Source organism: Ostrea edulis, chromosome 3, assembly GCF_947568905.1.
Source record: "Ostrea edulis chromosome 3, xbOstEdul1.1, whole genome shotgun sequence".
NCBI lineage: Eukaryota > Metazoa > Mollusca > Bivalvia > Ostreida > Ostreidae > Ostrea > Ostrea edulis.
In genome coordinates this window covers 94,899,657-94,924,355 of record NC_079166.1, presented here as the reverse complement: position 1 = coordinate 94,924,355, position 24,699 = coordinate 94,899,657, and the positions used below count along the sequence as shown (strand labels likewise).

Below are 24,699 nucleotides of genomic sequence, written 5' to 3'. Positions count from 1 at the left end.
GGCCTATGCTCGGCGCTTAAAGCCTTTGAGCAGTGAGGGATCTTTATCGTGCCACACCTGCTGTGACACGGGGCCTCGGTTTTTTGCGGTCTCAACCGAAGGACCACCCCATTTAGTCGCCTTTTACGACAAGTAAGGGGTACTGAGGACCTATTCTAACTTGGAACCGACGGGATTATATATGTATTGGAAGTATTTACTGATTTCCCAATACATGTATTCATAAGATTTTAGAAAACCGTAAAACAATTCTTGAAAATTCTGACCGCCTTAAAAACGTTTTTAGAGATATACCCACAGTAGCTTTTAAAAGAGACAAAAATTAAAGGAAAATTATAATTAAAAAATATAAATACATATGATTGTTATTTAATGCTTACTATAAGGAGTCTTGGTTAATTTTAATGTTATTCAAATTACATTAAAACTATATAAATTCGTTTGTACTTCAATTTATCATAACTTTTCAACATTTATTCCCTTTCTTGCAAGTTGTAATAGTGGTTTCTTTTCTAAAATATTGGTGGCCGTGCAAAAGGCCGTTTGGACTTGATAGTCTGCAGCACAGGTTATATGCCATTCATTAACACCTCATAGTGTAACCACTCTTACTATGTACAAAGCAGGTCAAACTGAAATAACTTAAGTAACGTCGGCATTATGTTTAAAATCAGCTCGATCCGCTCCTTTATTTTTATGTTGTCGCAATACGAGGAGCGGATCGAGGAGCTGGTTTTAATCAGCTTGGTCCGAAGGAACAGTAATAGTTATCAATTGACAAGTAAAAATTTAAGTTGATAGCACAAGTGACCAGTGATTAGAAATATTTATTTATTGTCCTGTAATTTGGTTATAGGAAGGTCTTAGGTATCCTTTGATTATTTACAATTTATTTCTCTTTCAGAATATAATTCACTGCACAGTGATATTGAAGTTGTCTCTCCTGCACCAAAGCCACATCTGTATTAATCATAAAAATAAAGAGACATTCGTGTCATTCGTTCCCTGGACCGCGTTATGATATCCAGGAATCAGTGATATCTTAGACCCTTCACTATTTTCGTACAGGGTTCCAAAATGACCTCATCGATTTTGAAGCACTGAATATAATATTCTGATTTTCTACCCAGGTATGTCGTACAACCAGTATGGTTACGTGGTGGCTTCCTGTCCTCTCAATGAGACAGAGTTTACTACAGCGGCGACCAGACTGAACTGTACCGAGGATAAGTATGGACGGAATCAGTATACATGTGTTCCCAAGCTTGACTTGTCGGCAATAGTAGAGTTCTGCTACAGGTACACCGTGGGAATCTACCCGAAAGGTGTGTACAAACAATTCAAAAACAAGAAAAGATCAACACTGATAAGATTTTATATGAAATTTGTCACTTTCACGAAATCTAATGATTAACTGATATTTTAAAATATATCAAAGAACTGATAAATTCATTTTTAGCTCACCTGAACCGAAGGTTCAAGTGAGCTATTCTGATCACATTTTGTCCGGCGTCCGTCTGTCTGTAAACTTTTCACATTTTCGACTTCTTCTCCAGAACCACTGGGCCAATTTCAACCTAACTTGGCCAAAAGCATCCTTGGGTGAAGGGCTTTCAAGTTTGTTCAAATGAAGGGCCATGTCCCTTTCAAAGGGGAGATAATCACAAAAATACAAAAATAGGGTGGGGTCATTTAAAAATCTTCTTCTCAAGAACCACTGGGCCAGAAGAGCTGAAATTTACCTGAAAGCTTCCTGACATATTGCAGATTCAAGTTTGTTCAAATCATGGCCCCCAGTGGTAGGATGGGGCCACAAGGGAGGATCAAAGTTTTACATACAAATATATAGGGAACAACTTTAAAAATCTTCTTCTCAAGAACCACTAAGCCAGAAAAGCTGAGATTTACATGAAAGCTTCCTGACATAATGCAGATTAAAGTTTGTTCAAATCATGGGCCCCGGGGGTTGGATGGGGCCACAATAGGGGATCAAAGTTTTACATACAAATATATAGGAAAAATCTTTAAAAATCTTCTTCTCAAGAACCACTAAGCGAGAAAAGCTGATTTTTACATGAAAACTTTCTGACATAGTGCAGATTCAAGTTTGTTCACATCATGGCCCCCGGGGATAAGATGGGGCCCCAAGGGGTGGATCAAAGTTTTACACACAAATATATAGGGAAAAACTTTAAAAATCTTCTTCTCAAGAACCACTAAGCCAGAAAAGCTGAGATTTACATGAAAGCTTTCTGACATAATGCAGATTAAAGTTTGTTCAAATCATGGGCCCCGGGGGTTGGATGGGGCCACAATAGGGGATCAAAGTTTTACATACAAATATATAGGAAAAATCTTTAAAAATCTTCTTCTCAAGAACCACTGAGTCAGAAAAGCTGATTTTTACATGAAAACTTCCTGACATAGTGCAGATTCAAGTTTGTTCAAATCATGGCCCCCGGGGATAGGATGGGGCCCCAAGGGGGATCAAAGTTTTGCACACAAATATATAGGGAAAAACTTTAAAAATCTTCTTCTCAAGAACCACTAAGCCAGAAAAGCTGAGATTTACATGAAAGCTACCTGACATAATGCAGATTCAAGTTTGTTCAAATCATGGTCCCCTGGGATTGGATGGGGCCACAATAGGGGATCAAAGTTTTACATACAAATATATAGGGAAAAACTTTAAAAATCTTCTTCTCAAGAACTAAGAAGCCAGAAAAGCTTAGATTTACATGAAAGCTTCCTGACATAGTGCAGATTCAAGTTGTTCAAATCATGGCCCCCGGGGATAAGATGGGGCCCCAAGGGGTGGATCAAAGTTCTACACACAAATATATAGGGAAAAACTTTAAAAATCTTCTTCTCAAGAACCACTAAACCAGAAAAGCTGAGATTTACATGAAAGCTTCCTGACATAATGCAGATTCAAGTTTGTTCAAATCATGGGCTCCGGGGGTTGGATGGGGCCACAATAGGGGATCAAAGTTTTACATACAAATATGTAGGAAAAATCTTCTTCTCAAGAACCACTGAGCCAGAAAAGGTGATTTTTACATGAAAACTTTCTGACGTAGTGCAGATTCAAGTTTCTTCAAATCATGGGCTCCGGGGGTAGGATGGGGCCACAAGGGGGATCAAAGTTTTACATATAAATATAGAAAAAAGCTTTAAAAGAACCATTGGGCCAAAGACGTTGACATTTACAGGAAAGCTTTCTGACATACATGTAGTGTAGATTCAAGTTTGCAAAGGATAGTTTGGGCCATAATAGGGACCAAGGTTTTACATGCAAATATATATGGAAAGTCTTCAGATATGGGCCAAGGTGACTCAGGTGAGCGATGTGGCCCATGGGCCTCTTGTTGTAATGTTTATCAGAATGGACACGCTTGGGAAAGTAAAAAAGAATATGACTACTTCATCATATACATCCATCAATGTAATCATGTATCCCTTTCTTTTAATTAGGTATTTGTCTAGGGGCACTCTCTAATGGAGACCTGGACGCGCTCAGGTGTGGACATTTCACGGAGGGTTGTCCAGCTAACAGTTACATAGGAGCTGACCTGTATAAATGTTAGTATTTTACATGATTATCTGCTGAAATTACAGGGGAACAGACCTTTATAAATGTTGGTATATTACATAATAATTATCTACTGAAATTACAGGGGAACAGACCTTTATAAATGTTGGTATATTACATAATAATTATCAACTGAAATTACAGGGAACTGATCAGTATCGATGTTGATATATTAATTAAATAATTATCTACTAAAATCATATGTTTATCTATTGCATACATTCACCAACATTAGGATTCTTTGTAGTTCCAGCTTGCTCTCAAATCAATAAAGAACAGCGATGCTTCTATGCAGACCCCGCTTGTCCTAACGAGTAAGTAACTCAGACATTGTGATTTTATGAATGTTGGTTCAGATGCACGTGCGACCAAATGACTGTAGCGAACTGAATCATTTCAAAATAAGTCTATATAAATATGTTTGATATATGCATACATCTAATTACATTTGATGTTTGTCCGTGCTTTCAATTATGTAATATATTTTCTATCCGGGTTAGAATAGATTCTCAATACCCCTTACTTGTCGTAAGAGACGACTAAATGGAGCGTTCCTTTGGGTGAGACCGTAAAGACCGAGATCCCGTGTCACAACGGGTGTGGCACGATAAAGATCTCTCCCTGCTCAACGGCCATACGACTAAATTCTACAGCCCTTCATCAGCAATGGTTACGTCTCCGCATGGATGAAACATTCTTGAGATGGATATTAAACAGTATACAATCAATCAATATATTTATTTTTATATCGTAACACCAACATATTGATATAATTTATAGAAACATAACTTTACTACACATGCATGAACGCAAACACCATCTTTACACATTCATCAAAGCCCAATTCGAACTCAAAACCCCAACATCAATGAATGTTTTACATTTACTGGTAAAACCAAAACATATGATGACCCTATTAATTATATGTTTTAAAGGGACTGGTTCACGATTTTTGCTAAAAATATTTTCCATTTTTGATGTTAAACATTAGAAATATAACTGATTTATTGTTGACAGCCAAAATTTTGACCTTCTGAATGCAAGAATGAGAGCTATATTTTAGCCTTAAATATGTGTTATGTAAACAAAGACTCGAGTCTTTTTATGTAAACAAACAAGTGAAATATTGATTTTGAAATATAATGCATCTTAATTTTGCATGGTCACAAATTTTGACTTGTAGATGACACATTTCACCCCAAAAATGCTTGAAATGTGAAAGATATAATAATACTTGTATCGATATCCATTCCTTTTGAAAATTTCGTAAACAGTAGCATACCGCAATCTTTGTTTACAAAACAAATAATAATCTCTCTATAATGAGCTTCTGTGAAGATGTATAATCTTAATTTTCATGTGAAATCTTTCAAACACGTTAGACAGTAGATTTTGATCATTAAAAGGGAAAAACAAAATTTTGGGTAAAATCGTGAATCAGTCCCTTTAATACCTGGTTTGATAGACTAAGGAAAAAGGGAATGCGCAAGGTACATGTGTATGTTTGTTCTCGAAAACCCTTTTATATGTTGCCTTGCTTTTTATATGTTAGATGTGCTAAATATAAGTATTGTTTATCATATGTCCTTACGTGAAACATTGACACTTCAAAGGGAAGTACGTCTAAAACTTGTAGGTCACACAAATTTCCCATAGGGTGACGAGGATGCAAAATTACACAATAAAAGCTATATAAACATGGCTATCCTCACATATAGGTTATACGTTGAAGAAACACATGTCATCAGTACATGTAAATACAACGACAGGTGTAGAATACAAATCCTCCTGTATATCACCTCCTAAGTAGGCTGTGTGTAACACAATACAAACAACACGCACAAGTGCATCTATCTATATCAACAATTGATTAGGAATATTCTCATGCCAAAGAAAAAGAAAACACATCGACAGGGGATGCATACACCTCCTAGGCACCTGATCCCACCTCTGGTATATCCGGGGGTCCGTGTTTGTCCAACTTTCTATTTTGTATTGGTTATAGACGTTTTGAAATTGATCACTGTTTGTTACCTTCACCTTTGTTTATGTACATGGTATAACAGGGAATTTCCAATCTGTACAGATTTAATCAAATGACGTCCATTATCATACACAGTACATCAGGTGACATCAAGTACATACAATATATACAGTATATATCTAATAAATGTATCTGTTCAGACTGTTATTATATATTTAAAGAATGACTTTTAATCTTTTTAACATTTTGTAAAATTTCATCTGGTTCATGTAGTTTATGCGTAAAAATCTCCGAAACCAATCTATATCGTATAAAAAAAGAAATGAATTGTGATTTAAATTCAACACTAAAAGATGCAAATATTTTTAATTTTATTTCGGAAACAGTAAATAGGATTTGATTCCACCGCACAAGGATTCGCTTAGCAACATACTGATGAAGTGTCGACCATGGAGGAAGCTATATTGTTCCTTTGCTTACAGGAGAATAGACTTAAATTATCGTATTTTGAAATGTATGGTCATTTTTTTAATCACACAAAATATTCATAGGTTGGATAGTGTGTATGTTATGTAGGTCTGATGTGTACTTCACAGTGCAAGATCAACTTTAAGTTATTTCCCACCACAGTACGAACGCTTGTTTCATAGACCTCGTTAACTACATGTATACGTCACATCACGTCATGCACCAGAAAACTCAATATAATGTGTGATGTTTGATTTAATAGCATGTTTAAACTTCAATATGACTTACCAAAGTATGCATCCTTGTCGTCAATTAAATCTGATACGGTAAATTATGCAAGCAATTCACAAATAGCAACCCACATACTAATCGATGAAACATGTCATCATATGGTAGAATGTGTAAGGCATTCTTAACACATTTTCCTTTCGCAGGTCGATCAAGCAACATCAGCAAGGGAATTCAGAATGAAATAGCAATTTTGCAAATACATGGTCTTGATATACCGTTTTTAATTTCGCATACGACATCGTTATATCGCAGTTTCTGCTTCATTGTTTACCATTTTATGTTATTTTACTTGTAAATAAAGAACCTAAGTTTGAAGTAAAAATTGTCGCGGGTCTAGCATATACAGTATGAACAGTGTATATGAGTGTACAGTATGTACAGTGTATATCAGTGTACAGTGTATATCAGTGTCCAGTATGTACAATGTCTATAGTTCTCCAGTATGTACAGTGTAAATCAATGATCAGTATGTACAGTGCAAAACAGTGTTCAGTATGTACAGTGTATATCAGTACCCAGTATGTACAGTGTATACCAATCTCCAGTATGTACAGTGTATGTCAGTGTCCAGTATGTACAGTATATATCAGTGTCCAGTATGTACAGTGTATATCAGTGTCCAGTATGTACAGTGTATATCAGTGTCCAGTATGTACAGTGTATATCAGTGTCCAGTATTTACAGTGTATATCAGTGTCCAGTATGTACAGTGTATATCAGTGTCCAGTATGTTCAGTGTATATCAGTGTCCAGTATTTACAGCGTATATCAGTGTCCAGTATGTACAGTGTATATCAGTGTCCAGTATGTACAGTGTATATCAGTGTCCAGTATGTACAGTGTATATCAGTGTCCAGTATGTACAGTGTATATCAGTGTCCATTATTTACAGTGTATATCAGTGTCCAGTATGTATAGTGTATATCAGTGTCCAGTATTTACAGTGTATATCAGTGTCTATTTTTCACAGTATATATCAGTGTCCAGTATGTACAGTGTATATCAGTGTCCAGTATGTACAGTGTATATCAGTGTCCAGTATGTACAGTGTATATCAGTGTCCAGTATGTACAGTGTATATCAGTGTCCAGTATGTACAGTGTATATCAGTGTCCAGTATGTACAGTGTATATCAGTGTCCAGTATGTACAGTGTATCAGTGTTAAATATGTGCAGTGTATATCAGTGTCCAGTATGTACAGTGTATATCAGTGTACATGATGTACAGTGTATATCAGTGTCCAGTATGTACAGTGTACATCAGTGTCCAGTATGTACAATGTATATCAATGTCCAGTATGTACAGTGTATATCAGTGTCCAGTATGTACAGTGTATATCAGTGTCCATTATGTACAATGTATATCAGTGTAGTGGAGATATAGTGTATATTAATGTATATCAGTGTCCAGTATGTACAGTGTATATCAGTGTCCAGTATGTACAGTGTATATCAATATTCAGTATGTACAATGTATATTAATATCCAGTATGTACAGTGTATGTCAGTGTCCAGTATGTACAGTGTATATCAGTGTCCAGTATGTACAGTGTATATCAGTGTCCAGTATGTACAGTGTATATCAGTGTCCAGTATGTACAGTGTATATCAGTGTCCAGTATGTACAGTGTATATCAGTGTCCAGTATGTACAGTGTATCAGTGTTAAATATGTGCAGTGTATATCAGTGTCCAGTATGTACAGTGTATATCAGTGTACATGATGTACAGTGTATATCAGTGTCCAGTATGTACAGTGTACATCAGTGTCCAGTATGTACAATGTATATCAATGTCCAGTATGTACAGTGTATATCAGTGTCCAGTATGTGCAGTGTATATCAGTGTCCATTATGTACAATGTATATCAGTGTCCAGTTTGTACAATGTATAGCAGTGTCCAGTATGTACAGTGTATAGCAGTGTCCAGTATGTACAATGTATATCAGTGTAGTGGATGTATAGTGTATATTAATGTATATCAGTGTCCAGTATGTACAGTGTATATCAGTGTCCAGTATGTACAGTGTATATCAGTGTCCAGTATGTACAATGTATATCAGTGTAGTGAAGATATAGTGTATATTAATGTATATCAATGTCCAATATGTACAGTGTATATCAGTGTCTAGTATGTACAGTGTATATCAATATTCAGTATGTACAATGTATATCAATATCCAGTATGTACAGTGTATGTCAGTGTCCAGTATGTACAGTGTATATCAGTGTCCAGTATGTACAGTGTATATCAGTGTACAGTATGTACAGTGTATATCAGTGTCCAGTATGTACAGTGTATATCAGTGTCCAGTATGTACAGTGTATATCAGTGTCCAGTATGTACAGTGTATATCAGTGTCCAGCATGTACAGTGTATGTCAGTGTCCAGTATGTACAGTGTATATCAGTGTAGTGTATGTATAGTGTATATTAATGTCCAGTATGTACAGTGTATATCAGTGTCCTGTATGTGCAGTGTATATGAGTGTCCAGTATGTACAGTGTATATCAGTGTACAGTATGTACAGTGTATATCAGTGTCCAGTATGTACAGTGTATATCAGTGTCCAGTATGTACAGTGTATATCAGTGTCCAGTATGCACAGTGTATAGCAGTGTCCAGTATGTACAGTGTATAGCAGTGTCCAGTATGTACAGTGTATAGCAGTGTCCAGTATGTACAATGTACATCAGTTTAGTGGATGTATAGTGTATATTAATGTATATCAATGTCCAGTATGTACAGTGTATATCAGTATCCAGTATGTACAGTGTATATCAGTGTTCAGTATGTACAGTGTATATCAGTTTTAATATGTACAATGTGTATCAGTGTCCAGTATGTACAGTGTATATCAGTGTCCAGTATGTACATTATATACAAGAGTCCAGTGTGTACAGTGTATATCAGTTTTAGTATGTACAGTGTATATCAGTGTACAGTGTGAATAGTGTATACCAGGGATTTTCCAGTATACAAATCCTGTATCAGTAACTTTCTGATACCAATATATACACTTTGGATGTACATGTAATGGTGATATTCACGTATATAATGGGCTATGACGAGGTGAAAATGTTAAACTTTAATTCTATATCAGGACCTTTGTTTTCTAGGTAAGGTATTCTACCTGGCGACGATTACTACGGTCTGACTGTCACATTTATTCTCCCATCAAATGTCAGATCATACCTGATCAATTTGTTGCTTTATTTGACGTTAGGTCCACAGCAGAAATTGAATTTAGAAGAAAAATAACATGGGGTTTGTAATGAAAAGTCTTGGCTTCTACTTTTGCAAGGCAGAAAAAAAGGAGTCTGGAATCATCAGGGCTTTGCAGTATTTGTGATATTATTTTGATGATTAATAATGACGAAAACAATAATGAAAAAGGTCTAACATGAAGACCGGATTCATGGTAACCGGAAAACTTGATTTTTATTTTTTTGAAAATCCAGAATACTGGAATAGATTTCGTTTCTGTGCCCCCATTATTTATTTTGCGCCACCTCCACCCCACCCCCTCCAACTTCAGATCTTCCTCTTCACACATTTTTCAGCCTTTATGATCTCAACAATATGACTTCGCATTATTGGGAATTTCGTAAGAAAACTGTTCTCTTTTTATTTACATTTAGAACAGAGAGTTTTACTACTGAAGATGAACCGATTCCTACAGGATCAACAACATTGATGAACGCCTTCAATACAACAACGAATATATCGAATACACTTACCACGCCTGTAGAACAAGGATCCGCCGATGTAGGGGCGATCATTGGAAGTGTAATGTCCGTCGTAATTGTTCTTGTCATTGTACTAGCAGTCGTATTTTGGAGACGAAGGAAAAGATACTCGCGTGTGCCTCGTATGTTAAATTAAGAATGATTGTCAAATAAATACATTTATATGATATTAATCAATTTGCCTTTGTTTTATTTTATTGTGCTCCTTTATGAATTGAATTCTTAACTTTTTTTTTCTTTGTAGAGGAAGAAATAATGCTGGCTCATTTGGGTAAGATTATTTCAAATTAATTCATAGGAAATAGTAATGCAGACTATATATGATTACAACCATTCTGCACCCAATGCATTTCAGAATAATCAAGCTTATAAGAAAACTAAGTATTTTTTATTTCAAAATAGAAACATGTCTACTACAATGTTACACAATTTACAGACCCTGAGGCGTACTACTATACCATCTGAACCGTTCCATTACCGATAAGAATCGTTCTGTTCCCGATAAAAACAGTTCCCTTCAAAACGTTCAGTGTGCCATTTCCAGCGTTCCATATTCGTCTAGAATAGTCCGTTTCCTCAAAGTGTTCATTCCTTCAAAGCATTAATTCCCGCGTCGTCATTTGGAACTCACGCGTCAGTCCTTCATTGTAGGTCAACATGGCGCTTGGTCGAAATGAAAGAAGAATATTGCTCTTGATTCGTCAAACATATTTGAAATTGTATAAAGGTTGAAATTTCTCCAGTTCAAATTCATAAAGTTTACAGACAAATTATCAGTTCATCACGATCACACCAGAGCATATTTTCATTTTGGGGTAAAAGCCGAATTTACTTTCACCAAATTTGTGAATTGAAATCAAGTCACTGAAGAAGAAATTATTTGAACATGGATATTTTTTCTTAAAACCAATAATAAGATCAATCAATGAAGAACGGTAATGTTACTGATGGTGAAGAGAAGTTAATACAATGTGGATTCCCTCTCTGTTGTTCTTGATAGGGGATATCGAAACAGAATGTTAAATCGTAAGATCTACTTTAAGTACGGATAACTCTTAGACTAATATGAATGTGACAAGTTTTGATAAAAGTGTTGGAATACAAAATGAATCACTTCCTTGTCAGGATTTCAAAAGGTGTGTTGTCATGATATGAAGTTACTGAGACACTAATATTTGCAAGAGTAAGATGTACATGTACCAGTGTATGAGAGAACGGACAAGAAGTCCACACTATAGGTCCCGTTCCCTTGTGACATTGGCTTCCTTGATATCGATATTTAAAGTTTGGTGTCTCCAAAGTTTTTTTTCATGTACGTGTACACCGTACCGAATGGGTACCATTACGTATACCATCAATCAACATGGTAACCCACCATGGTATTGAAATAGTGCTGGTTTTCCCCTATCGGATTTAACCGCAAAATAACCAGTTCTGTTTATTAAAAAGCATTATGACTAACGAATTTCCAATTAAAATTCTTAATTACCATTCATTTAAATTACATGTACATGTATTGATCTATCTATTTTGGATAAACGTATTCTAAATATGCATATGGTAATAATTCCAAACAGTTTAAGGCGTTGTACACACTGAACTATACATTTGTACTGTAATGAACCCTTGATTAAAAATAAAAAAATATATATATACATATGTATGCACAAACTGCATTCCTCTTTAAAATTACCTGTGCGTTAAGACCCCGTGGGGATCCGGGTTAGAATAGGTCTTCAGTACCCCTTGCTCGTCGTAGAAGGCGACTAAACGGGGTGGGCCTTCAGATGAGACCGCATAAACCGAGGTCCCGTGTCACAGCAGGTGTGGCACGATAAAGATTCCTCCATGCTCAAAGGCCCTTAGCGCTGAGCATAAACGGACATTTTGCAGCCCTTCGACGGCAGTGGTGACGTCTCGATATGAGTGAAATATTCTGGAGAGAGACGTTAAACAATATTCAACCAACCAACCTGTGGGTTAAGTACATGCAATCGAAAAAAAAAACCTCATAGCATTTTCGTTAAAGGTGACAATATTGTGCTGTAGAAATCAGACCTAAAATGACGTTTTTTTTCTCTTAAGCGTGAAGTTGTTTTCTATTGACTACATTACATATTTACATAAATATTCCGATGCGGAATTTTCGGCACATATACATATTATATACATTCATTCACTTACATCCCCCTTCCATCCATTTGAAAATATTCATAATTTTGATTAAATTTACTTTTTTATTTCGGTTAGTAATTTCTCTCTTTCCCGCAATGTTTACATTTGAATGAAAAGTACCGAAGGTATACGAGATGTAAATTCGTTATCTTAGATCACAGCTTCATTTTCATTGATAAACTCTTCGTTCCCAATCTCAAGGCGTTCCTTTCCCGATAAAAACCGCTTCGTGGAACAAACTTATAGACAACTCCTGTACATGTATATCTGATGATAATATTGGAAACTTTCACTTTCGAGAATTTTTAATTTTACTCTCATTGATACAAAAATCATGGAACGTAATACGTTACATGCATATTTTAGAACAATTCTATTTTACAATCAAAGAACCTTAATGTTGATCGCTTAGAAATTCCTTAAAAATTCCTTCCTTCCAATCATGTATACTACAGGTATACTACATGTATATGATACTAATCAATTTTCCTTTTTTTTTTTTTCATTTTATTGATCTCCTTTATGAATTTAATTTTTACTTTTTTTTTCTTTGTAGAGAATCAACGGGCTGAGCTGAGTAAGATTATTTCAAATCATTTCATTAGAACTAGTAATACAGACGGTACATGATTGCAACCTTTCTGCACTCCATACATTTCAAAATAATCATGACAAGCTTTTAAGAAAAGAAAGAAGATCGAAGATAGGGCGGCATATTGTTTTTGTCCTGTCTGTCATTCTGTAATTCTGCCATTCTGTCATTCGGTCATTCTGTCTGAAACTTTAACCTTCCTAATAACGTTTGAACAATAAGTGATAGAGCTTTGATATTTCACATGGATATTCCTTTTGACAAGACCTTTCCGTGGGTACCAACTGTTTTGACCCTGTGACCTTGGAGTTTGATCTACTTTTTGAAACTTTAACCTTGCAAATAACTTTTGAACTTTAAGTGATAGAGCTTTGGTATTTCACATGAGTATTCCGTGTGACAAGACCTTTCCGTTGGTATTAAATCTTTTGACCCTGACATTTGACCTACTTTTAACTTTTTTTTTTACATTGGTCATAACTTCTAAATGGTAAATATTAGAGCTTTCATATTGTACATGGGCATTTCTTGTGACAAGATCTTTCTACTGGTACCAAAATATTTGTCCTTGTGACCTTGGCCATCTTTGGAATTGGCCATTATCGGGGGCAATTATATTTCACAAACAGATCTTGTTTAGACTTGATATTCAACTTTGAATAATGTGTGATTTGCAGCTTCATGTTATGAGATTGTTTGTTATCGTCACCTTCCATGATACACATTTAATCAAATGTAATTTTATCAAACACAATTTTCACCCAGTGCGTTATATTCAGTTTTTCATTAGAGCCATGAACATTTCATATTATTCATTTTTACTATTAGATTTCAAATTCTCAAAGAATGTTATTGATGATTTCGATATTTTTATAACAGTGAAGCGAAAGATGTCCATAGATGGCACGGAAGAAGACCAACAGGTACGTATATGATAAGAAGAGTACTGTGTACATTTGTTTTAAACATTGATATCAACACACATGTATTCCTGTAATATAAACGGTTATTTTCAAAAGAAAATTACATGGATCATTGATTGTAGTCTCATGGATGTCTAAATCAAATGGAATTTTAAAATTCAAATTGTAAACATGCCTATTCACAACAATAAATGGAATGTAAGTATGCTTTTGCTACGTCATATAGGGTTCCGTGACAAAAGGACCAAGGATAGATATTGAAGATGACATTCAAACAGAACTAAAAGCAAATGAGACTGTACGTCTAGACCAAAAAGGTAACGACAAATATATGCACACATTCATTTATCATTTATTTGCTGTATACATGTATAAGAGATTTATCTAATTACAAATATATACAGACAACAATAGAGCCTACTGCATCTGGGTGAAGAAAAAGTTTGGATATGACAAATGATGAAAACGTGAAGATAAATGTGAGAGAGAATAATTCAATAGAGTGATACACACATGATTATAGTGGGACAAGAGAACACACGTACATCTGAATTTTCGGAAACGATACTCTAGCAGTACAGTGTAGGTAGCGTGTCCTTAGTGTAGATCGTTTTCAATAAGACCACTGTGTTCATCTGGTTAAATTGCGATGGTATCCCAGTCTTCTTAATGAAGGCCTTAGATCACAAGTCAGCGCATGAAAATTGAGGAAATATCATTAAAGATTTGGTACATTGATTATGACTACGTATTAAACTCCACTTACCTAACCAAGACATAGGCGAGTGTGACCGGTCGACATGGGGTGCTTACACCTGTCGTGGACCCGATCCTACCTCTGGGTTCAGGGGTCGTTGTTCGAACTTTACATAATCTTGTATTCTTTAGGGAAATGATGAGTTTAATCATTGTTTGTTATTTTCACGTTTTACTTAACATTCACTTTGTTACATACACAGATCCGTTATCTGACTTAACAAAGGACCAGCGTATTGCATTAACCAATGAAACAAAATGATATATATGGCATTACGGCGGATAAACAAAACTGGGAACTAGAATTTCCTCGCATATAATCCGATTCCACCGATATTTTTTTTACTTTAAAAAACGTCTAATCAAGGAAAGTTAACAACATTTTTGCAAAGTGATGTGAATGATAATATTGTCAGTTACTACGGGTAAAAAAAAAACAAAACAAACACGGGAGTCCCCGAAATGAAACGTCGGTCCTGAAAAAGAAGTAGAGGTTGAGAAAATTCGAAAGGTGAAAAATAAAAATGTCACCAAATATGGTTTACACTTTATTCTTCGCTAAGATTTGAGAAAAATGAAGAAAATGGAGACAAATTTATATTCCCGCATTTGCACACAACACAGAAAAAATAAATGGCATGAACAAAGTAGCTAGGAATAAAAACTTCCATCATTCAACTTTAAGCAGACGCGTGAACTTGACGGATCATAAACTTATTTGTGTGTGTGGATTGGTTAGTATCAGAAAATTTACATTGCACCACTCTTAATGTTTTTATTTACCATTCATTTAAAGTACATGTATACGGATGTATATTTAATTGCTGTTATAAAATTTAGAAATTCATTTCAAAATCAAAGATTATCTCCCTAATGCATAGCTCTTATCCTTGGACGAATTTGGCTCCACTTGTTTGGCACGCTGTTTTTGGCTATATTTAGCTCTAAAACTTCATAGTTATTTCGGATATCAAACATTTCGGTTGAGCATCACTGAAGAGACATTATTTGTCGAAATGCGCATCTGGTGCATCAAAATTGGTACCGTATAAGTTTTACATGTACATGCATTGATCTATCCATTTTGGGTAAATTGTGTGCTAAATATGCATATGGTGATGATTTCAAACAGGATAAGGCGCTGTATACATTGAAATATATATTTGTACTGCAATGAACTCTTGATTAGAAATTCACAAAAAATATACATATGTATGCACCAACTGCATTTCTCTTTAAAATTACCCGTGCGTTAAGTACATTTAATCGAAAAAAGTCATAGGATCTTAGTTAAAGATGACAAAATTGTACTATTGAAATCGGACCTAAAATGACGTAATTTGATATTTTTGTCTTTAGTGTGAAGTTGTTTTCAATTGATCACATTACATATTTATATAAATATTCCAATGCGGAATCTAAGACACATATAAATGTCTACATTAATTCACTTCCACCCCCTTCCATCCAATTTAAGATATTCATAATTTTGATTAACTTTTCTTTTTTATTTCGGTTAGTAATTTCTCTTTCCCGCAATGTTTATATATCAATGAAAAGTACCAAAAGTATCTGAAATGCAAATTCGTTATTTTGGACGACAGCGTAAGTTTCGTTGATAAACCGTTCGTTTCCAATCTCAAGGTGTTCCTTTCCCGATAAAAACCGCCCCGTTCTTGTTTAATTTATTATGAAAAATAAAGTCACACCTATTATTTGAAGAATTTCTGTTTTGTATGAATTATCAGTGAAAAATGTTTCGTGGAACAAACTGATGCGCATCTACTGCACATGTATATCTGATGATAATAATGAAAACTTTCATTTTCGAGAATTTTTAATTTTACTTTCATGGATACAAAAATCATGGAACGTAATACGTTACATGCATATCTTAGGATAATTCTATTTTACAATCAAAGAACATTAATATTGATCGCTTAGTAATTCCTTCCTTCCAATCACATATACTACATGTAAAACGTATACGGTACCAATTTTTGATGCACCAGATACGCATTTCGACAAATAATGTCTTTTTAATGATGCTCAACCGAAATTGTTGAAATCGGAAATAACAAACTTGTAGGTCCTAAGAGCTATTTTAGGGGAAAACGTGGAGTCAAAATCGTCCAAGGATAAAAGATATGCACGACGGAGATAATCCTTCATTTTGAAATGAATTTCTAAATTTTATCACAGCAATTAAATATACCTAAGGATGTTTTGTGCCAACTTTGGTTGAAATTAGCCCAGTGGTTCTTGAGAAGAAGATTTTTAAAGATTTTCCCTATATATTTGTATGTAAAACTTTGACCCCCTATTGTGGCCCCATCCGACCCCCGGGGGCCATGATTTTAACAATTTCGAATCTGCATTATATAAGGAAGCTTTCATATAAATTTCATCTTTTGTGGCCCAGTGGTTCTTGAGAAGAAGATTTTTTAATGACCCTACCCTATTTTTACCTTTTCTTGATTATCTCCCCTTGGAAGGTGACCTGGCCCTTTATTTTAACAATTTAGAATTCGCTTTACCTAAGGATGTTTTATGCCAACTTTGGTTGAAATTGGCCCAGTGGTTCTTGAGAAGAAGATTTTTAAAGATTTTCCCTATATATTTGTATGTAAAACTTTGACCCCCTATTGTGGCCCCATTCGACCCCCGGGGGCTGTGATTTTAACAATTTAGAATCTGCATTATATCAGGAAGCTTTCATATAGATCTCAGCTTTTCTGGCTCAGTGGTTCTTGAGAAGAAGATTTTTAAAGATTTTCCCTATATATTTGTATGTAAAACTTTGACCCCCTATTGTGGCCCCATCCGACCCCCGGGGGCCATGATTTTAACAATTTAGAATCTGCATTATATAAGAAAGCTTTCATATAAATCTCAGCTTTTCTGGCTCAGTGGTTCTTGAGAAGAAGATTTTTAAAGATTTTCCCTATATATTTGTATGTAAAACTTTGATCCCCTATTGTGGCCCCATCCGACCCCCGGGGGCCATGATTTTAACAATTTAGAATCTTCATTATATAAGGAAGCTTTCATATAAATCTCAGCTTTTCTGGCTCAGTGGTTCTTGAGAAGAAGATTTTTAAAGATTTTTCCGATATATTTGTATGTAAAACTTTGATCCCCTATTGTGGCCCCATCCGACCCCCGGGGGCCATGATTTTAACAATTTAGAATCTACATTATATAAGGAAGCTTTCATATAAATTTCATCTTTTCTGGCCCAGTGGTTCTTGAGAAGAAGATTTTTTAATGACCCTACCCTATTTTTACCTTTTCTTGATTATCTCCCCTTGGAAGGTGGCCTGGCCCTTTATTTTAACAATTTAAAATTCCCTTTACCTAAGAATGTTTTGTGCCAACTTTGGTTGAAATTGGCCCAGTGGTTGTTGAGAAGAAGTTGAAAATGTGAAAAGTTTACAGACGGACGGACGGACGCCGGAATACGGGTGATCAGAAAAGCTCACTTGAGCTTTCTGCTCAGGTGAGCTAAAAATGTTGAGATCCGAAATAACAAACTTTTAGGCCCTAAGAGCTGTTTTAGGGAAAAACAGAGTGCCAAAAACGTGTAGTCAAATTCGTCTAAGGATAAGAGCTATGCTCGAGGGAGATAATCCTTAATTTTGAAATGAATTTCGAAATTTTATTACTGTACAGCAATTAAATATACATCCTTATTTTCAAGCTCATAACCATTATGTATATGATACTAATGCATTCGCATTTGTTTTATTTTATTGCGCTCCTTTATGAATTTAATTCTTGTCTTTTTTTTCTTTGTAGAGAAAGAAAAAGAGCTAGATGAGAGGGGTAAGATTATCTTATATCGTTCATAAGAATTAGTAATACAGACTATATATAATTGCAACTTTTCTGCACCTCATACATTTCAAAATAATTAAGCTTTAAAGAAAACGAAGTATTTTTTTTTCAAAATAGGAGCATGTCTACTATAATTGTACATAATTTACAGACCTTGAAGCGTACTAATGTACCATTTGAACCGTTCTGTTACCGATAAGAGCCGTTCTGTTACCGATAAGAACCGTTCTGTTCCCGATAAGAACCGTTCCGTTACCGATAAGAACCGTTCTGTTCCCGATAAAACACTTCCCTTCAAACCGTTCAGCGTGCCGTTTCCAACCCAAAGCGTTCCGTTCTCGTCTAAAACCTTCCGTTTCCTCAAATCGTTCATTTCCTCAAAACGCTTATTTCCGCGTATTCATTTGGAAGTCTAGCGTCACTCCTTCATTATAAGTCAACATGGCGCTGGGTCGAAATGAAAGAAGAATATCACTCTTGATTCATCACGATATTTTAAAATTGTACAAGGGTGGACATTTCTCCACTTCAAATTAATAAACATTTACAGACAAACCAGTTCATCACGATCACGACACGACAGAACATATTTTCATTTTGGGGCAAAATCCGAATTTTCTTTCACCAAAATTGTGAATTGAAATCAAGTAACTGAAGAAGAAACTATTTGAACATGGTCATTCTTTTCTTAAAACCAATAAAACGATAAATCAATGAAGAACGTTAATGTTACTGACGATGAAAAGAAGTCAATGCAGCGTGGATTCCCTTTTTGTTGTTCTTGATAGGGGATATCGAAACAGATTGTTAAATCGTAAGATTTACGTTAAGTACGGATAACTCTTAGACTAATATGAATATAACAAGTTTTGATGAAAGTGTTGGAAATTTAAAATGAACGACTTGCTTGTTAGGATTTCAACAGGTGTGGTGTCATGATATGAAGTTATTGAGACACTAAGAGTTGCTAGAGTAAAATGTACATGTACTAGTCTATGAGAGAACGGACAAGGAGTCCACATTATAGGTTCCCGTCTCGGGTGACATTGGCTTCCTTGATATCGCTATTTAAGGTTTGGTGTCTTCAAAGTTTTTTTCATGTACGTGTACACTTTACAGAATGGGTACCATTACGTATACCTTGAATCAACATGATAAGCCACCATGGTATCGAAAGAGTGCTGGTTTTCCTCTATCGGATTTAATTGCAAAATAACCAGTTCCTTTTATTAAAAATCATTATTACTAACGATTTTCAAATTAATTGTTTTAATTACCATTCATTTAAATTACATGTACATGTATTGATCTATCTATTTTGGATAAATGTATTCTAAATATTCACATGGTAATAATTTCAAACTGTATAAGGCGCTGTATACATTGAAATATACATTTTGTTCAAGAAACTCTTGATTAAAAATTCATAAAAAAATATACATGTGAATGCACAAACTGTATTCCTCTTTAAAATTACCCGTGCGTTAAGGGTGACGGACCTAATTCGTTTCTACAGTAGAGATTTTATTCAAATTTTGATATAAGGCAAAGCATGCATTAATGAGTTAAAATCAATGAAAAAAAGAAATGAAAATCGTATTTGATTTTCAGCGGGGGGCGTTTCAAAAGTTGGCTATGAAGTAATCGTATTTGTAAAGGAAATATAGGGAAATTTCCAATCTGCAATATAAAAATTAAATTAAAAAAAATTCTACAATAGAGTTTCAATCCAAATTAAAGAATGATTTTAAAAAGACAATAAGCTTACTAATTGTAAGAAAAAAAGTATGGGTCATCGACAATTCTTTTTCAGTGGAGCATGTCAAAGAACAATTTCAAGGAAAATGTCATTAAATAAGAAATGGATAGGTTTTCTACTTGTAGTTTCATACTTTTCCTTTATACTAAATAATCATATGGATTAGGAAAAATTTCAACAATCATATGTAAAGACTGAGTCATTGCATAATATTCCAGGGGTGGTGTCGAAATATGTAATGTATGAACTGTCACAAATTCAATAAATCCGATGTAGAGCTCGATATGCAGCTTAAGACAACGGATTTGTATATAGTGTATATGTAATGTGCATATTTTGTTTTCATTTTCATAATCTTTAACATTTCTAAATAAATTTAAAAGTTCAAATGTTTGAATAAAACATACATATTTTATATTGATAAAAAACCAAGTACATGACTTATCGGACAGTTTCAAGATAGGATCTAACATGCACTTCAAGTGTCATCATCATTTATAAGATTTTTCTGATGAACACTCTCAGAAACAAAATGGATTTTTATTCCCTGAAACATTTTTATAAGTTAAGCTTTAGAGTAGCATAAATTTATTTTAATAAAGGAATCCTGACATTTCTTGTACTTGTATTGAATGTAGGCCTAAATTTATTCATATACATGTTTATGTAATACGATGTACATGTTGATTCGCAATTGCAATCTCAGACATGAGTAACTATTTAGCATTACTCTACCTGAATATATTTTCTCTATATCAAAAGATGACGATAAACCAACTATTTTCGCTAAAAACATGTATATGTATCTCTGCCGTGTGATCGGTTCTGTGCTAAGATCTGCGCTAGGGTGATAGTCTTCAAACTATTCATCGGTTTTCCGCGCAATTCGGCATTGTGACGTCAAATACAAAGCCCAGCGGCGTATTCAACGTCACAACTATAGCAGCTGTTCCCAACATTATGACGGAATGATTTGCTTTGTTATCGGAAAATATCTATCCAATGGGTAGGGGCGATAGCGTGTTAATTGTCAGCCGAGAGAGACATAACTACCCCCCGGCCCTGCCTCTGTTCTTCGGTTGTTCTTGATTGATACAGATTTAGTCATTTTTTTCTGTGTCGTTTTAATGAATGGTCGAAAGATTTCAAAATATAATTCTACCCTCTTTTCCGCAGTTGGTTGTAAATAGAAATTATCGTCGGTTTTTGAGTAATACGCTTCTGGTGCATGCCGTAAATCGTTAATTGTTTATAGAGTAAAACAGTAATTAATATTAATAAGAATATTCATGATATAAACTATATTCAGAAGTAAAATTCTAATAACAAAAGAGTCTACATTTTTTTTCCTTCGTTGTGCATACCTATGACAGTTTGATTCATGGCATATGCGCGGGAGGTTGTAAAAACACGAACAATTACGGAAGAACCGCGGACAGATTTTTTAAAGTCACGGATTCACAGTTACAAAAGTTACGGAAATTCTGTAAATCGACTTTATTGAAATGGATTAAAATAAGATGTATTACTTGTATAATGAAAGAAATATTCAGTCTCAAGTTCAGTTCGTATGTTCATAATGTGATGAAACAATTGCAACGACGTCACAATGCACGGAGACTGTAAATAGCAATATGCGCGGCTTTCTGCGCAGAAGTGCAAAAGTTCGAATTAGGTCTGTTGTCCTTAAGTACATTTAATCGAAAAAAAAGTCATAGGATTTTAGTTAAAGGTGTGAACATTGTACTATTGAAATCGGACCTAAAATGACGTAATTTGATATTTTTGTCTTTAGTGGGAAGTTGTTTTCAATTGATCAAATTACATATTTATATAAATATCCCAATGCGGAATTTAAGGCACAAATAGATGTCTACATTAATTCACTTCCATTCCCCTTCCATCCCTTTTAAGATATTCATAATTTTGATTAACTTTTCTTTTTTATTTCGGTTAGTAATTTCGCACTTTCCCACAATGTTTATGTATAAATGAAAAGTACCAAAAGTATCTGAAATGCAAATTCGTTATCTTCGACGACAGCATAAGTTTCGTTGATAAACCGTTCGTTCCCAATCTCAAGGCGTTCCTTTCCCGATAAAAATCGTCCCGTTCTTACATAATTTATTATGACAAATAAAGTCACACCTATTATTTGAAAAATTTCTGTTTTGTATGAAATATTAGTGAAAAATGTTTCATGGAACAAATTGATGCGCATCTACTGCACATGTATATCTGATGATAATAATGGAAACTTTCATTTTCGAGAATTTTTAATTTTACTTTCATGGATACAAAAATCATGGAACGTAATACGTTACATGCATATTTTAGAATAATTCTATTTAACAATCAAAGAACATTAATATTGATCGCTTAAAAATTCCTTCTTTTCAATCACATATACTACATGTAAAACTTATACGGTACGAATTTTGATGCACCAGATGCGCATTTCGACAAATAATGTCTTTTCAGTGATGCTCAACCGAAAATGTTGAATCCGAAATAACAAACTTGTAGGCCCTAAGAGCTGTTTTAGGGAAAACTAAAGTGCCAAAAACGTGGAGTGAAATTCATCTAAGGATAAGAGCTATGCACAAGGGAGATAATCCTTAATTTTGAAATGAATTTCTAAATTTTATCACTGTACAGCAATTAAATATACATCCTTATTTTGAAGCTAATAACCATTATGTATATGATACTAATGCATTCGCATTTGTTTTATTTTATTGCGCTGCTTTATGAATTTAATTCTTGTATTTTTTTTTCTTTGTAGAGAAAGAAAAAGAGCTGGATAAGCGGAGTAAGATTATCTCAAATCATTCATAAGAATTAGTAATACAGACTATATATGATTGCAACCTTTCTGCACCTCATACATTTCAAAATAATTAAGCTTTTAAGAAAACGAAGTATTTTTTATTTCAAAATACGAGCATGTCTACTATAATTTTACATAATTTACAGACCTTGAAGCGTACTACTGTACCATTTGAACCGTTCTGTTACCGATAATAACCGTTCTGTTCCCGATAAGAACCGTTCCGTTACCGATAAGAACCGTTCCGTTACCGATAAGAACCGTTATAGTCCCGATAAAAACATCTTCCTTCAAAACGTTCAGTGTGCCGTTTCCTACATTCCATATTCGTCTAGAATAGTCCGTTTCCTCAAAGCGTTCATTCTTCCAAACTGTTCGTTCCCGCGTCATCATTTGGAACTCACGCGTCAGTCCTTCATTGTAGGTCAACATGGCGCTTGGTCGAAATGAAAGAAGAATATCGCTCTTGATTCGTCAAAAAGATTTGAAATAGTATAAAGGTTGAAATTTCTCCAGTTCAAATTCCTAAAGTTTACAGACAAATTATCAGTTCATCACGATCACGACAGAGCATATTTTCATTTTGGGGTAAAAGCCGAATTTACTTTCACCAAAATTGTGAATTGAAATCAATTAACTGAAGAAGAAATTATGTGAACATGGATACTTCTTCTTAAAACCAATAAAACGATGAATTAATGAAGAACATTAATGTTACTGATGATGAAAAGAAGTTAATACAGTGTGGATTTCCTTTTTTGTTGTTCTTGATAGGGGATATCAAAACAGAATGTTAAATTGTAAGATCTACTTTAAGTACGGATAACTCTTAGACTAATATGAATGTGACAAATTTTGGTGAAAATGTTGGAAATTTAAAATGAACGACTTGCTTGTTAGGATTTCAACAGGTGTGGTGTCATGATGTATGACGTTTATTGAGACACTAAGATTTGCTACAGTAAGATGTACATGTACTAGTCTATGGGAGATCGGACAAGGAGTCCACACTACTGGTCCCCGTCTCTGGTGACATTGACTTCCTTGATATCGCTATTTAAGGTTTGGTGTCTTCAAAGTCTTTTTTCATGTACGTGTCCACTGTACCGAATGGGTACCATTACGTATACGTGAATCAATATGGTAAGCCACCATGGTATCGAAATAGTGCTGGTTTTTCCCTACCGGATTTAACCGCAAAATAACCAGTTCTTTTCATTAAAAATCATTATTACTAACGATTTTCAAATTAAAATTCTTAATTGCCATTAATTTGGATAACATGTACATTTGTTCTATCTATTCATTTTGGATAAATATATTCTAAATGTGCATACCTTTTTATAGTAATAATTTCAAACAGTTTAAGGCGCTGTATACACTGAACTATACATTTGTACTGTGATGAACCCTTGATTAAAAAAAAAAAGATATACATATGTATGCACAAACTTCATTCCTCTTTAAATTTACTTGTGAGTTAATTAAGTACATGTAATCGAAAAATTTAGTTAAAGGGGATGACATTGTAATAATGAAATCCCGGACCTAAAATGATGTAATTTGATCTTTCTTACGTAGGTAGTTGTTTTCTATTGATTACATTATATATTTATATAAATATCCCCATGCGGAATTTAAGGCATGTATAAATATATACATTAATTCACTTACATCCCCTTCCATCCATTTTAAGATATTCATAATTTTGATTAAATTTACTTTTTTATTTCGGTAAGCAAT

At 34.5% G+C, this 24,699-nt stretch overlaps 1 protein-coding gene across 2 annotated transcripts in view; it reads left to right on the top strand.

Annotated features, from left to right (window-relative positions):
* The window catches only part of LOC125676813 (uncharacterized), a 116,376-nt gene that overhangs the window by 9,387 nt on the left and 82,290 nt on the right, over positions 1–24,699 (top strand). For both annotated transcript variants that reach the window (XM_056159463.1, XM_056159462.1), the window contains exons 2-11: positions 1,131–1,325; positions 3,475–3,582; positions 3,840–3,906; positions 9,977–10,206; positions 10,329–10,355; positions 12,816–12,836; positions 13,731–13,774; positions 14,001–14,091; positions 18,329–18,355; positions 22,912–22,938. In XM_056159463.1, coding sequence (XP_056015438.1) covers positions 1,133–1,325; positions 3,475–3,582; positions 3,840–3,906; positions 9,977–10,206; positions 10,329–10,355; positions 12,816–12,836; positions 13,731–13,774; positions 14,001–14,091; positions 18,329–18,355; positions 22,912–22,938 — 835 coding nt within the window. In that variant the 5' untranslated portion in view covers positions 1,131–1,132. The remainder of the gene's footprint in view (positions 1–1,130; positions 1,326–3,474; positions 3,583–3,839; positions 3,907–9,976; positions 10,207–10,328; positions 10,356–12,815; positions 12,837–13,730; positions 13,775–14,000; positions 14,092–18,328; positions 18,356–22,911; positions 22,939–24,699) is intronic.